The sequence below is a fragment of the Oncorhynchus mykiss genome, chromosome 17 (genome assembly GCF_013265735.2).
Source record: "Oncorhynchus mykiss isolate Arlee chromosome 17, USDA_OmykA_1.1, whole genome shotgun sequence".
NCBI classification, from domain to species: domain Eukaryota; kingdom Metazoa; phylum Chordata; class Actinopteri; order Salmoniformes; family Salmonidae; genus Oncorhynchus; species Oncorhynchus mykiss.
This window is the reverse complement of record NC_048581.1, coordinates 93880616-93896326: the sequence shown is the minus strand read 5'-3', so window position 1 is coordinate 93896326 and position 15711 is coordinate 93880616. Positions and strand designations below refer to the sequence as shown.

The 15711-nt window shown below is 42.6% G+C and overlaps 1 protein-coding gene across 1 annotated transcript in view; it reads right to left on the bottom strand.

Moving 5' to 3' along the window:
• Positions 1 to 7489: 7489 nt before the first annotated feature.
• LOC110494855 (phosphatase and actin regulator 3-like) overlaps positions 7490 to 15711 on the bottom strand; it is an 82796-nt gene continuing 74574 nt past the window's right edge. Inside the window, exons 9-12 of the mRNA XM_036950992.1 lie at positions 12474 to 12529; positions 11063 to 11265; positions 10888 to 10964; positions 7490 to 9094 (exon numbers count right to left, since the gene is read on the bottom strand). Coding sequence (XP_036806887.1) covers positions 9079 to 9094; positions 10888 to 10964; positions 11063 to 11265; positions 12474 to 12529 — 352 coding nt within the window. The 3' untranslated portion in view covers positions 7490 to 9078. The remainder of the gene's footprint in view (positions 9095 to 10887; positions 10965 to 11062; positions 11266 to 12473; positions 12530 to 15711) is intronic.

Here is a 15711-nt window from a genome sequence, read left to right as displayed (position 1 = left end):
AGATCTACTGTCTCTATTATATTATGACAGACCAGCTAGATCTACTGTCTCTATTATATTATGACAGACCAGCTAGATCTACTGTCTCTATTATATTATGTCAGACCAGCTAGATCTACTGTCTCTATTATAGTATGACAGACCAGCTAGATCTACTGTCTCTATTATATTATGACAGACCAGCTAGATCTACTGTCCTTAGTGTATTATGACAGACCAGCCAGAAATCCTGTCTCTATTAGATTATGACCAGCTAGATCTACTGTCTGTATGTTTCTATATTATGACAGACCAGCTAGATCTACTGTCTCTATTATATTAAGACAGACGAGCTAGATCTACTGTCTCTATTATATTAAGACAGACCAGCTAGATCTACTGTCTCTATTCTATTCTGACAGACCAGCGAGATCTACTGTCACTATTATATTATGACAGACCAGCTAGATATACTGTCCTTATTGTACTATGACAGACCAGCTAGATCTACTGTCTCTATTATATTATGACAGACCAGCTAGATCTACTGTCTCTATGATATTATGACAGACCAGCTAGATCGACTGTCTCTATTACATTAAGACAGACCAGCTAGATCTACTGTCTCTATGTTTTTCTGCAAAGGGACCAGTACGACTGATCCGTGTAAAGGAAAGAATGAATAGGGCCATGTATCGTGAGATTTTGAGTGAAAACCTGTTTGAGGTTGTGGACAGGTGTCTTTTATTCTGATAACAAGTTCAAACAGGTGCCACTAACCACGGATACCAACGGATACCAGCATTGAAGATGAAACATGGTTGGGTCTTTCAGCATGACAATGATCCCAAACACACCGCCCGGGCAACGAAGGAGTGGCTTCGTAAGAAGCATGTCAAGGTCCTGGAGTGGCCTAGCCAGTCTCCAGATCTCAACCCCATAGAAAATCTTTGGAGGGAGTTGAAAGTCCGTGTTGCCCAGCATCAGCCCCAAAACATCACTGCTCTAGAGGAGATCTGCATGGAGGAATGGGCTAAAATACCAGCAACAGCGTGTGAAAACCTTGTGAAGACTTACAGAAAACGTTTGACCTCTGTCATTGCCAACAAAGGGTATATAACAAAGTATTGAGAAACTTTTGTTATTGACCAAATACTTATTTTTCCACCATAATTTGCAAATAAATTCATTAAAAATCCTACAATGTGACTTTCTGGATTTTTTTTCTCATTTTGTCTGTCATAGTTGAAGTGTACCTATGATGAATATTACAGGCCTCAACTTTTTAAGTGGGAGAACTTGCACAATTGGTGGCTGACTAAATACATTTTTGCCCCACTGTATATTGATTGCAATTGTTCCCGAATGAGTGAGCGTTCATGTGCAAAGGATTAGCATTTCAATTGTTATAATAATCAACTCTAGTTACTTCTCGGCTGACCCCTCTCCCCCTTTTGTCCACCAAGCCGCGATGCCGGTTTAGCCCACTAGGGCACATTCTCCCATTTCTTGTAACCATATTTACTTTGTGTGTGCACTTCTGTGATTGTTTAGTTAGTTAATAAATAAATTATATAAGACAACTGATGTATGGATGACTCATAGTGAAGACTGGGTTTGTGCAGATAACCAACAATTTACGACGTTTGGAATGAGACTAACGTGAGGTAAAGTAAATAATTAATTAATCAGAAGACTATTGATCAGATATGAAAATATCTGAAAGGTTATATTAGGAAATTATAACTTTGTAATCTGAATATTTTCCTTGGTGCCCCGACTTCCTATTTAATTAAAGTTACATGATTAATCAGTTTAATCGCGTAATACTAATTACAGAGAATCTTTGATAACTAAGTCTTATTTTAATGATGTTAAAGACATGACAACATTATATTAAGTGGCATTGTTTAAAGTGGCTAGTGATACATGTATTACATAAAGATGGCAAGATGCAGTAGATGGTATAGAGTACAGTATATACATATGAGATGAGTAATGTAGGGTATGTAAACATTATATTAAGTGGCATTGTTTAAAGTGGCTCGTTTAAATTTTTTTACATGTATGGCAGCAGCCACTCAATGTTAGTGGTGGCTGTTTAATAACCTGTTGAGTGTAGGGGGCAGTATTTTGATTTTTGGATGAAAAAAATACCCAAATTTAACTGCCTATTTCTCAGGCCCAGAATCTAGAATATGCATATAATTGTCAGATTAGAATGGAAAACACTATAACGTTTCCAAAACTGTCAAACTATTGTCTGTGAGTATAACAGAACTGATATTGCAGGTGAAAACCTGAGGAAAATTCAACCAGGAAGTGGCCTCTATTTTGGAAGCTCCATGTTCCATTGAATGCCTTCCCTCCATTTTAAGGGATATCAACCAGATTCCTTTTCCTATGGTTTTCCCATGTTGTGAACCGTCTTTAGACATAGTTTCAGCCTTTTATTTTGAAAAATGAGCGAGAAAGATCACATCGCGTCAGTGTATATCCTCAGAATTTTGCTTGCGCAACAGTTTTGAGCAGCCATTGTCTCTCTCTCCTATTGACGAAGCTACAGTATATTATCAATGATATATTGAAAAAACAGCCTGAGGCTTGATTATAAAAAACTTTGACATGTTTCTGTGGACATTACGGATACTATTTGGAAATGTCGTGAGCGTTCGCGCCTGTGGATTTCTGAACATAACGTGCCAAACAAATGGAGGTATTTTGGATATAAAAATAATCTTTATGGAACAAAAGGAACATTTAATATTTATTGTGTAACTGGGAGTCTCGTGGGTGCAAACATCCGAAGATCAAAGGTAAGCGATTTAATTTGTTGCTTTTCTGACTTTCGTGACCAATCTACTTGGCGGCTAGCTGTTTGTAATATTTTGACTACTGAGGGAGATGTTCTTACATAAACGCTTGGATAGCTTTCGCCGAAAAGCTTTATTGAAATCTGACATGCCAGGTGGATTAACAACAAGCTAAGCTGTGTTTTGCTATATTGCACTTGTGATTTCATGAAAATTAAATATTTTTAGTAATTTAATTTGAAGTTGGCGCTCTGCAATCCAGCTGATGTTGACGTAAATGATCCCGCTAACGGGATGGGTGCACCAAGAAGTTTTAACAGTCTGATGGCCTTGAGATATAAGCTGTTTTTCAGTCTCTCAGTCCCAGCTTTGATGCACCTGTACTGACTTCACCTTCTGGATGATAGCGGGGTGCACAGGCAGTGGCTTGGGTGGTTGTTGTCCTTGATGATCTTTATGGCCTTCCTGTGACATCGGGTGGTGTAGGTGTCCTGGAGGGCAGGTAGTTTGCCCCCGGTGATGCATTGTGCAGACCTCACTACCCTCTGGAGAGCCTTGCGGCTGTGGGCGGAGCAGTTGCCGTACCAGGCGGTGATACAGCCCGACAGGATGCTCTCGATTGTGCATCTGTAAAAGTTTGAGTGCTTTTGGTGACGAGCCAAATTACTTCAGCCTCCTGAGGTTGAAGAGGCGCTGCTGCGCCGCCTTCCCCACGCAGTCTGTGTGGGTGGACCAATTCAGGTTGTCCGTGATGTGTACGCCGAGGAACTTAAAACATTCTACCCTCTCCACTACTGTCCCGTCGATGTGGATAGGGGGGTGCTCCCTCTTTCCTGAAGTCCACAATCATCTCCTTTGTTTTTTTGACGTTGAGTGTGAGGTTATTTTCCTGACACCACACTCCGAGGGCCTCCTCCTTTTAGGCCGTCTCGTCGTTGTTGGTAATCAAGCCTACCACTGTCATGTCATCTGCAAACTTGATGATTGAGTTGGAGGCGTGCATGGCCACGCAGTCGTGGGTGAATTAGGAGTAAAGGAGAGGGCTCAGAACGCACTCTTGTGGGGCCCCTGTGTTGAGGATCAGCGGGGTGGAGATGTTGTTACCTACCCTCAGCACCTGGGGGCGGCCCATCAGGAAGTCCAGTACCCAGTTGCACAAGGCGGGGTTGAGACCCAGGGTCTCGAGCTTGATGACGAGTTTGTAGGGTACTATGGTGTTAAATGCTGAGCTGTAGTTGATGAACAGCATTCTCACAAAGGTATTCCTCTTGTCCAGATGGGTTAGGGCAGTGTGGTTGCGATTACATCATCTGTGGACCAATTGGGGCGGTAAGCAAATTGGAGTGGGTCTAGGGTGTCAGGTAGGGTGGAGGTGATATGGTCCTTGACTAGTCTCTCAAAGCACTTCATGATGAGGGAAGTGAGTGCTACGGGGCGGTAGTCGTTTAGCGCAGTTAGCTTTCTTGGGAACAGGAACAATGGTGGCCCTCTTGAAGCATGTGGGAACAGCAGACTGGGATAAGGATTGATTGAATATGTCTGTAAACACACCAGCCAGCTGGTCTGAGCATGCTCTGAGGACGCGGCTGGGGATGCCGTCTGGGCCTGCAGCCTTGAGAGGGTTAACACGTTTAAATGTTTTACTCACGTTGGCTGCAGTGAAGGAGAGTCCGCAGGTTTTGGTAGCGGGCCGTGTCAGTGGCACTGTATTGTCCTCAAAGCGAGCAAAGAAGTTGTTTAGTCTGTCTGGGAGCAAGACATCCAGGTCCGCGACGAGGCTGGTGTTCTTTTTGTAATCGGTGATTAACTGTAGACCCTGCCACATACCTCGTGTCTGAGCCATTGAATTGTGACTCTTCGTCTCTATACTGACGCTTAGCTTGTTTGATTGCCTTGATGAGGGAATAACTACTTTCTATTCGGTCATGTTTCCGGTCACCTTGCCCTTGTTAAAAGCAGTGGTTCGCGCGAATGCTGCCATCTAAATAAAGACACCTTGGTCTCAGTACTGACTCTCTGTCTAAATAAAGACACCTTGGTCTCAGCACTGACTCCCTGTCTAAATATAGACACCTTGGTCTCAGCATTGACTCCCTGTCTAAATAAAGACATCTTGGTCTCGGCATTGACTCCCTGTCTAAATAAAGACATCTTGGTCTCGGCATTGACTCCCTGTCTAAATAAAGACACCTTGGTCTCGGCATTGACTCCCTGTCTAAATAAATAGACCTTGGTCTCAGCATTGACTCCCTGTCTAAATAAATAGACCTTGGTCTCAGCATTGACTCCCTGTCTAAATAAATAGACCTTGGTCTCAGCATTGACTCCCTGTCTAAATAAATAGACCTTGGTCTCAGCATTGACTCCCTGTCTAAATAAAGACACCTTATTACTGCATTGTCAGAACTATAAACACAAGAATTTCACTACACTCGCATTAACATCTGCTTACTATGTGTTTGTGACAAATAACATTTGGTCTCAGCATCGACTCTGTCAAAATAAAGGAAACATGTTTTTTTCAAATATTTGCGGTTTTAGGCTGTATATTTCTGTATATGCACTCTGTGACAATTGCTGATGTAGAAGGGCTTTATAAATAAATACATTTGTTTGATTGATTCCAAAGCAAAGCTTTTTCGATCCCTACCTCACTTCCACTCAACTCCCGGTCCATATTTAGTTGTCATTACTGCAAGCAATCAGGGTTCTTGGTTTGTGTTGGACACATTAGAGAGCTTCCTTCCCTCCATCCCACTCACCTCTCTGGTCCAGGCTGCTCCATATACAGGCCTAGCTAGTCATGACTGTGAGCAGTGTGTCTGTGTGTGTTGGTGAACAGGGAAACTGCTGGACAGTACACAGATGATTGGTCTGACACATTCTGTTGATCTAATAAGAAACTTAATGAAAAACAAACCGTGGACTAAAATAAGTTCCAGTACTGGTGCTGTTTATATTTAGTAGCCGGAACTACACCTTTATTCTATCATAGACAGTAGAAAATCTGAGGTACTCTATACTGGTGTGTTCCAGCCCAATTCAACACTGGGTTAGAGAGTACCGGTGTGTTCCGGCCCAATTCAACACTGGGTTAGAGAGTACCTGTTTGTTCCCGCCCAATTCAACACTGGGTTAGAGAGTACCTGTTTGTTCCGACCCAATTCAACACTGGGTTAGAGAGTACCTGTTTGTTCCGGGCCGATTCAACACTGGTTAGAGAGTAAACTGCTCTGAGACTGTAATTAGGGATTAAAGACTAATATATTAGGTGTGTGTTGTGTTGGACAGGGAAGCTGCCATCTGTCGTACAGTACACAGGTAACCCAGGGTCTGACTTACGTTCTGGTTCTGTAACAGGCTACATACACAGTGTATTGTCTACAAGCTACTTCTCAGCCAACCAGTGCAGAGACAAACAACAACCAAGGTGAACAGTAGGTAGCTAGCTAAGATCTTCAGTCAGCAGTCAAACTGTCTAGTAATATACGCCGTGAAAAACAGTAACACTGCACTTAACCTGCTATAAGGTGCTGAAGACTAGTGGAGGCAGGTGAGGGGAGGACGGCTCATAATAATGACCGAAATGGAATGAATTGAGAGGAATGAAACATAGAAACTACGTGTTTGATAAATTCAGACAGTTCTGAATATATGATTGTTTTGGTGTCCAGTCCAGCCATGGTTTGGAGACGTCATGCGTAGTGACAGGCTTTCAGAAAGAGAATTATATAATAAAGTTATAACTCTCAATTTCCGTCGAAGAACCATCACCACTACAGGTACTATTCAACAGCCCAGCCATTGATGTAGTGGTAAAAAGATAGATGGGTAAACACTGATCGGCGTTCGCGGTAAATAAAGTAACGTTCCCTATATTTACAGAGAACAGCATTAATCCTCCAATAAACCACTGAGATCCACCCACCTTATTAAAGACCCACTACAACCAACCACCTTATTAAAGACCCTTCCAACCAACCACCTTATTAAAGACCCCTCCAACCAACCACCTTATTAAAGACCCTCCAACCAACCACCTTATTAAACACCCACTACAACATCCACCTTATTAAACACCCACTACAACCAACCACCTTATTAAACACCCACTACAACCAACCATCTTATTAAACACCCCTCCAACCAACCACCTTATTAAAGACCCTCCAACCAACCACCTTATTAAAGACCCCTCCAACCAAACACCTTATTAAAGACCCTCCAACCAACCACCTTATTAAACACCTACTACAACCAACCACCTTATTAAACACCCACTACAACCAACCATCTTATTAAACACCCCTCCAACCAACCACCTTATTAAAGACCCTCCAACCAACCACCTTATTAAAGACCCCCTCCAACCAACCACCTTATTAAAGACCCTCCAACCAACCACCTTATTAAAGACTCCTCCAACCAACCACCTTATTAAAGACCCTCCAACCAACCAACCAACCAACCACCTTTTTAAAGACCCTCCAACCAACCACCTTATTAAAAACCCCTCCAACCAACCACCTTATTAAAAACCCCTCCAACCAACCACCTTATTAAAAACCCCCTCCAACCAACCACCTTATTAAAGACCCCCTCCAACCAACCACCTTATTAAAGACCCCTCCAACCAACCACCTTATTAAAGACCCCTCCAACCAACCACCTTATTAAAGACACTACAACAACAGCAGTTCTTAAAAAGTCAACTTGTATTGTGCAGACGATAAATAGTGCTTACAAAGGTGCTTTAGACCACGTGTTAAACTCACTTCACGGGTGGCTGTGTCTCTGAAGGTTCTCTCTCCACCCTTGTACTTGATTGATGAATTAAGGTCACTATTTAGGTCTTAATTGAAAGGAAAAAACAAAAACCTGCAGACACTCGGCCCACCGTGGAATGAGCTTGATACCCCTGCTTTAGACAGACATGGTTACCAACAACATTAATAACACTGTCAGCCCATAGAGAGAGATGCCTGGGTGCTGGAGGGGAGACTAGCGTTTAGGGTCGCAAAATCCTGTCACTTTCCCAAAATCCCCAGGTTTTCCAGAAATCCTGGTTAGAGAATCCTGGAATCAGGAGAGAATAAATTAAGCACAAAATCCTGAAACCCTCCAACTGGAATTTTCTGGAATTTTGCAGCCTTTAACTAGCGTTTCTGAAGAGGGGAAAGGGTTCGTTGGTCACATGCACCACATCCTTTGTCTGCCATCGTTCTTTCAGCTTTCAAAGAGTCTGTTATAAAATAAGGAATAAGGTGCCATTTGGGACACATTCCAATGTGTCTCCTCCGTCCTCTAACATGGAGAAACAAGGTGTTGAGGAAAATGTTCAGATGGTCCTCTGAAGGAGATGTGCTGTTTCCTCTGAGCAAGTTGGAGGAGGAACCAGCCTGATCGCTGCCTTCACCATTCTGTCTCACTGCACTTATCCGTCTAGTCTTTATCCAATAGGTGTTTGGAATACATCGGAAAATGACTGATCCAATCAGATTCCTCTCAGAAACAGTGATTGGTTGAAGGTGATGCAATCGCTGATAAGTACGTTTTGAATACTGCCTCTCGTCACAGACATAGGCTCAAACTGAGGAGGAATGTGAGATTGGTGCGTGAAGTGAAATAGAATGGTGACTGCAGCGATCAGGCTGGTTCCTCCAGGTTGGAGGCTCCTCGTAGTTCCTCCTGTGGCTGATCCAAGGATCCAATATGAAACCAGACCCCAAGCACTCACAGTCAACGTTATTTATTTCAGTTTATTCCACAGCAGCAGTCTCAGGGATGTACTCTTTCATCCTTTAGCCTTCTTCGTAGGTTTCTTTTTAACCTTCACCACACCAAGAGAAATTCTGAGAAACATTTGTTGCATGGCAATAGTTTTCTGATTATTTTAGACTGCTGGTATGGAGTGAATCGAGAGAAACAACTCGTGAACTAACAAGTGCTGTCATCTTTTTCATTCTTTTTCTCATTGGTTGACGTCTAGGAGAAAGCGGCCAGAGACATTTTGATAGCTCCTTTAAGAGAATATCAGTCTGATGTCTCCTGTGATCTTTCCTGGGCGCCAGCTCTAGAGACATAGCCTCCATGGTGACACACAGAGACAGACATCCTCCAAGTTGGCACAAAGACAGACAGATATCTGTAGGTTGAACATCCGGGAACTAGCCCACATATCAAGACAGGACAGTCTGGGGCCGTGGGTAGGAGCCTGGGAACACGGTCATATGGTCTTCACTGATAATTGGACCACCCAGCTTCTGCAGAAGAAACCACCACTACACTACGGCCGATGGAACCTAGAAACAGGAGAGAGGAGAGAGGAAAGAGAAAGAGGAAAGAGAGAGAGAAGAGGAGAAGAGAGGGCAGTCAGTGTTAGATGAGCTGATCCATTCCCAGAAATACATCAATCAGACACCTATTAATAACTGAACGGACTGAAGGTGATCTATTAATAACTGAACGGACGGAAGGTGATCTATTAATAACTGAACGGACTGAAGGCGATCTATTAATAACTGAACGGACTGAAGGCGATCTATTAATAACTGAACGGACTGAAGGTGATCTATTAACAACTGAACGGACTGAAGGTGATCTATTAACAACTGAACGGACTGAAGGTGATCTATTAATAACTGAACGGACTGAAGGTGATCTATTAACAACTGAACGGACTGAAGGTGATCTATTAACAACTGAACGGACTGAAGGTGATCTATTAACAACTGAACGGACTGAAGGTGATCTATTAACAACTGAACGGCCTGAAGGTGATCTATTAATAACTAAACGGACTGAAGGTGATCTATTAATAACTGAACGGACTGAAGGCGATCTATTAATAACTGAACGGACTGAAGGCGATCTATTAATAACTGAACGGACTGAAGGTGATCTATTAACAACTGAACGGACTGAAGGTGATCTATTAATAACTGAACGGACTGAAGGTGATCTATTAATAACTGAACGGACTGAAGGTGATCTATTAACAACTGAACGGACTGAAGGTGATCTATTAACAACTGAACGGACTGAAGGTGATCTATTAACAACTGAACGGACTGAAGGTGATCTATTAACAACTGAACGGACTGAAGGTGATCTATTAATAACTGAACGGCCTGAAGGTGATCTATTAATAACTAAACGGACTGAAGGTGATCTATTAATAACTGAACGGACTGAAGGTGATCTATCAATAACTGAACGGACTGAAGGTGATCTATTAACAACTGAACGGACTGAAGGTGATCTATTAACAACTGAACGGACTGAAGGTGATCTATTAACAACTGAACGGACTGAAGGTGATCTATTAACAACTGAACGGACTGAAGGTGATCTATTAACAACTGAACGGACTGAAGGTTATCTATTAATATCTGAACGGACTGAAGGTGATCTATTAACAACTGAACGGACTGAAGGTGTTCTATTAATATCTGAACGGACTGAAGGTGATCTATTAATAACTGAACGGACTGAAGGTGATCTATTAACAACTGAACGGACTGAAGGTGATCTATTAACAACTGAACGGACTGAAGGTGATCTATTAATATCTGAACGGACTGAAGTTGATCTATTAATAACTGAACGGACTGAAGGTGATCTATTAACAACTGAACGGACTGAAGGTGATCTATTAATAACTGAACGGACTGAATGTGATCTATTAACAACTGAACGGACTGAAGGTGATCTATTAATAACTGAACGGACTGAAGGTGATCTATTAACAACTGAACGGACTGAAGGTGATCTATTAACAACTGAACGGACTGAAGGTGATCTATTAATAACTGAACGGACTGAAGGTGATCTATTAACAACTGAACGGACTGAAGGTGATCTATTAATAACTGAACGGACTGAAGGTGATCTATTAATAACTGAACGGACTGAAGGTGATCTATTAACAACTGAACGGACTGAAGGTGATCTATTAATATAGCGACAGCAGGGGAGGGGAGTGGAGAGCTCAGACTAACTCCCTCTGTAGAGGAGGGGAGCAGGCCAGACCCTGAACAGTCTAGGATAATAAAACCAAAAGCACACACACACACACAAAACCACCCTCACATACCTCGTCAGGTGCTTGCTGGAATTGTGAACCTCCATCTCGTTACTCTTGAACTCATTCAGCTCCTTCCTTATTGCTGCCTGGGGAACACATCAACAACAACCATGTCAACAACAATAGGTGGTAGAGGTAAAAACAGGAGCTCAGCTGTTTGTGTGTCTGTGCGAGTTGAGCTGACCTTGTCTGAAGCAGACAGCCTGGTCCAGGGTTTATCTGCCCTGCGGTCGTAGTCCTGAGCCTTGGCCACCTCAACATAGTCACTGAAACGAATCAGTATCTTCCTGTCCCTTAACTCATCTACTGTAGGACGCTGGTTCAACTTCCTGTTGAGTCTCTGTTTGATCTCCCTCCTCTCCTCCTGCTCTGACTGGTCATTCCTCTCTGGAGATGAAACAGGAAGAACAACAGGTCAGAAACACAGTACAGGAGGAGAGAGGTGGGGAAGAGAGATGAAGGGAGGACAGAGATGGAGGGAGAGAAATGGAGAAGAGAGATGGAGGGAGGAGAGAGATGGAGAGAGGACAGAGATGGAGAGATGGAGATATGGAGGAGAGAGATGGAGAAATGGAGGGAGGAGAGAGATTGAGAAATGGAGGGAGGAGAGAGATGGATGAGATAGATGGGGGGAGGAGATAGATGAAGAAGATATGGAGGACGATGGAGGAGATAGATGGAGGGAGGAGGAAGATGGAGACAGATGGAGGAGATGGGAGGAGGAAGATGGAGGAGACAGATGGAGGAGACAGATGGAGAAGTGATGGAGGAGACAGTTGGAGAAGAGATGGAGGATACAGATGGAGGAGCGATGGAGGGAGGAGAGAGCTGTAGAGATGGAGGAGAGCGATGGAAAAGAGAGATGGAGAAGAGAAGGAGAGAGATGGAGGGAGGAGAGAGGGGAGTAGGATTGTCTACATTGACCCGTGCATTCCATCTTGTTGTCATGGTGATGTAGTTATGATCATCCACACTGTCTGATCCCTGACATTGATCTGACAACTGGACCCTGACATTGATCTGACAACTGGACCCTGACATTGATCTGACAACTGGACCCTGACATTGATCTGTGACTGGACCCTGACATTGATCTGACAACTGGACCCTGACATTGATCTGACAACTGGACCCTGACATTGATCTGACAACTGATTCCCCTAACCCGAAAGACGCTCGGCCAATTGTACCCCGCTTCGCGGTCGCGGCCGGCTGCAACACAGGCCGGGATCGAACCCGGGTCTTTAGAGATGCCTCAAGCACTGCGAAGCAGTGCCTTATCGGGAGGCCCTAACAAAGTTGTTTTAAATTGTTTCATTTTTTTAAAAGAAACAAATGGAGTATAAACTGTAGTGTCGTAGTTCCATGCAACATGTATTCATCACCATGGCAATACATTCAACACTGAAGTAATTTAGACATTTAGTCATGTTGCGATGAAGCCCACCCGGCTCATCTGGAGAGTCGATACAGACAGTGGGACAGTTTCACTTATTAAAACTGATAATAAACTATGATCCCTTATAAAGGATCATATTTGTTATATCCTCTCGTTTTAATCGATTATAAACTATGTATCATGATCCAATACTCACGTTTGAGGATGTTCCGACTCTCCAGCTCCTCTACCGCGGGTCTCTGGCTCAGCCGCCTGCGGAAAAACACTAGAATCACGTTCTGAACCATGATGTTGTTATCTGTTCCCCCCCGGTCCTCCAGTCACAGTCTCTGACAGACAGTCTCTACTAGCAGCAGCAAAGGTCAAAGATGTCTGAGTCGGCGTGCAGAACCGCTCCAGGATCTACACTTCCTAGTTACCATCTGGAGTCTAGAAACCCTCTTCTGTGACTGAACCGAGAGCGCCTCCACATCGGGTTAGAATGTAAGGCAGAATATTTGTCCAGTTTTAGAGCGTTCTTTTCCCTTCAATAAATATTTCCCAAGTGCAAGATAAAACAGTAAGGATAGTTTGAGCGCGACTGGAAAGTAAAATGATAAATCTGTATGATGACGATGATATGTGTCCAGGTAGATGAAGGACTGAGCTCAGTTAGTGTCTGTAGCAGAATGAGGAGTGTCCTGCTCGGTCTCTCCTCTAACTATTCTGTCTGGCTACTGACGCTGTGCTGTCCGATGTAGTGGAGTAAAGTGCTTAGGCAAAAATACTTTAAAGTACTACTTTAAAAAAAATGACTTGTCTGTACTTTACTATTTATATATTTTTGACTTTTACTTTTACTTTACATTTCTAAAGAAAATAATGTACGTTTAGCTCCATAATGTTTTCCTGACACCCAAAAGTACTCATTACGTTTTGAATGCTGAGCAGAAAATAAAAACTGTCCAATTCACGCATTTATCAAGAGTCATCCCTACTACCTAATCTGGCAGATTCATTCAACACAAATCCTTCGTTTGTAAATGATGTCAAAGTGTTGGAGTGTGCCCCTGGCTATCCATACATTAAAAAAAAAAACAAAGAAAATCATATCTTCTGATTTGCTTAATATAAAGAACTTTAAATTATTTACACTTTTACTTTTGATACTTAAGTACATTTTAGCAATTACATTTACTGTTGATACTTAAGTATATTCAAAACCAAATACTTTAAGACTTTTACTCAAGTACTATTTTACTGGGTGACTTTTACTTGAGTCCTTTTCTATTAAAGGCATCTTTACTTTTACTCAACTATGACAAACTTTTCCACCACTGGTCTGGTGTAGGCCGTCATTGTAAATAAGAATTTGTTCTTAACTGGCTTGCCTAGTTAAATAAATGTACCCTGGTGCTGGAGAGCTCTTGCTTTTGCAAGATCCCAAGGATCCCGGATAGCAAGAACCTTTTCACTTCAGAACAACAGCGTCACCGCAAGGAGGGAATGTGCGTTTCTACGTAGATAGGAAATTCCCACCTACGACTCAAAAGGTTCACGCCTTAAAATGCTGCAGCCAGAGATTCAGCAGGCAGGTGATGGGAAGTTTGTCTCTTTTTACTGACTCGGATCTTTTCGAATCGTTCAGCCAAAATAACAAATTTTTTTCGACAAATTTCGTTGATCTGCGTCATTTAAGCCCTGAGCACGCAGGACCCCCAACCGGTGAACTAAAAACTGGAAATGGTCTTAATTCTACAAGCCTCTCCTTCACATGACGTTCACCATAGGCGGGTTATTGGAGCTGGCATTTGTTACTGAGACTTGAAAACGTGTGCTTTAAACAATGTACATTTTGTTGGTCTCTAGGCTGTGCCAGTAAGGTTATTTGTTGATACATTTGAAACTACATCTAGTTGTGGCCGCATCCGGACTAGACTGAACGACTCTTGACGGAATACATTGTTTGACTGCGGCGGGGGTGATACGCACGTCGTTCGCGACCGCAGCCCACCAAACGATTTGTTCTCGAGTTCAAGTTTGAGGAGAAAAGGCTGTGTGTAGCCTATGTGTCCGTCCAAACCATTCAATAATCAATTAAATGCATCCATTCTTGCACCATGCGTTCAATTATTAGCTCTAAACTTGTCTTTTTTTCATGATCTATTTTCCTGCGTGCATATGACAGAAAGACAACTAGTGACCAGCAGTGACCACTAGTGATTAGTAGTGACCAGTAGTGACCACTAGAGACCACTAGTGATTAGTAGTGACCAGCAGTGACCAGCAGTGATGATCTATTTTCCTGCGTGCATATGACACAAAGTCAGAACAAGTCTCTGGAACCGCTGAGCCGTGTGTTTATCCTGCTGTAGGACTCATTGTGGCCACTCCGTACAGCACTAGCAGGTCAAACGAACTCAAAATGAACGAGTCACTCTAATAAAACGACTCATGAATGTTGAGTCAATAAAAATTGTTAAAAAATAACGAATCGTTCATGAAATGCACATCACTAGCAGGCAGCCTCTCCTCTCCTGAACCAAGACAAAGCTATGCTCCTCTAACTGAGGGTTGATGTTCCTTCTACTGTTATCAAATCGGACTTCCTAAATGTAGTTTACATAGCCGATAGAATTGTATAAAATTTGAACCTATTGCTACACAAAGCTGTAGATGAGATTCCTAAATAATGCACACCCCTTGTATAAAAATACTAAATACAACAGGCAGACAGATTATTTATTTGCTATTTGTGGGTTGTTTTGCACATAATTGAGGCAGCAATTACAGTAGATGAGTATGCTGTGTTCATAACCAAGTGGGAAGCTGGTATTTAGTTGGAAACTCTTACTTTATTCCTAAACTTTAACTTCTCGCACATGCTGACCACTAATTTCGTCTACTAAGGAAATTACCTCGATAAAAGCATTTTCATTTTTCATTTTTTAAATGCAACACATTTGTTTTTTTTTATAACTATCTATTAATATGGTTTTTGAATACTATATTTTATTTACAAGCATGAAATCTGTACTTGTAGTTAATAGCTGACAAAGCTGGTTGACCATTAGCCAATCAGCATTTCTCAATGAGTTCAAAGCATGTGAATGCATCCAACTGGTATTTACAGCCAGTAAAAATGCACCCCTCTCGTCTCTCACACACACCACACACACACACACACACACACACAGGTAAGCACTGAACAGAGTGGTGTTTTAAACATTACAGCTCTAAATAAATCAGTCTATTTAAAACAGTGTTTGTCCCTGTTCAGGTCCTGTCCCTGTTCAGGTCCTGTCCCTGGTCCCGTCCCTGTTCTGGTCCCGTCCCTGTTCAGGTCCCGTCCCTGTTCAGGTCCTGTCCCTGGTTCTGTCCCTCTTCTGTTCAGGTCCTGTCCTGTCCAGGTCCTGTCCCTGGTTCTGTCCCTCTTCAGGTCCTGTCCATCTTCA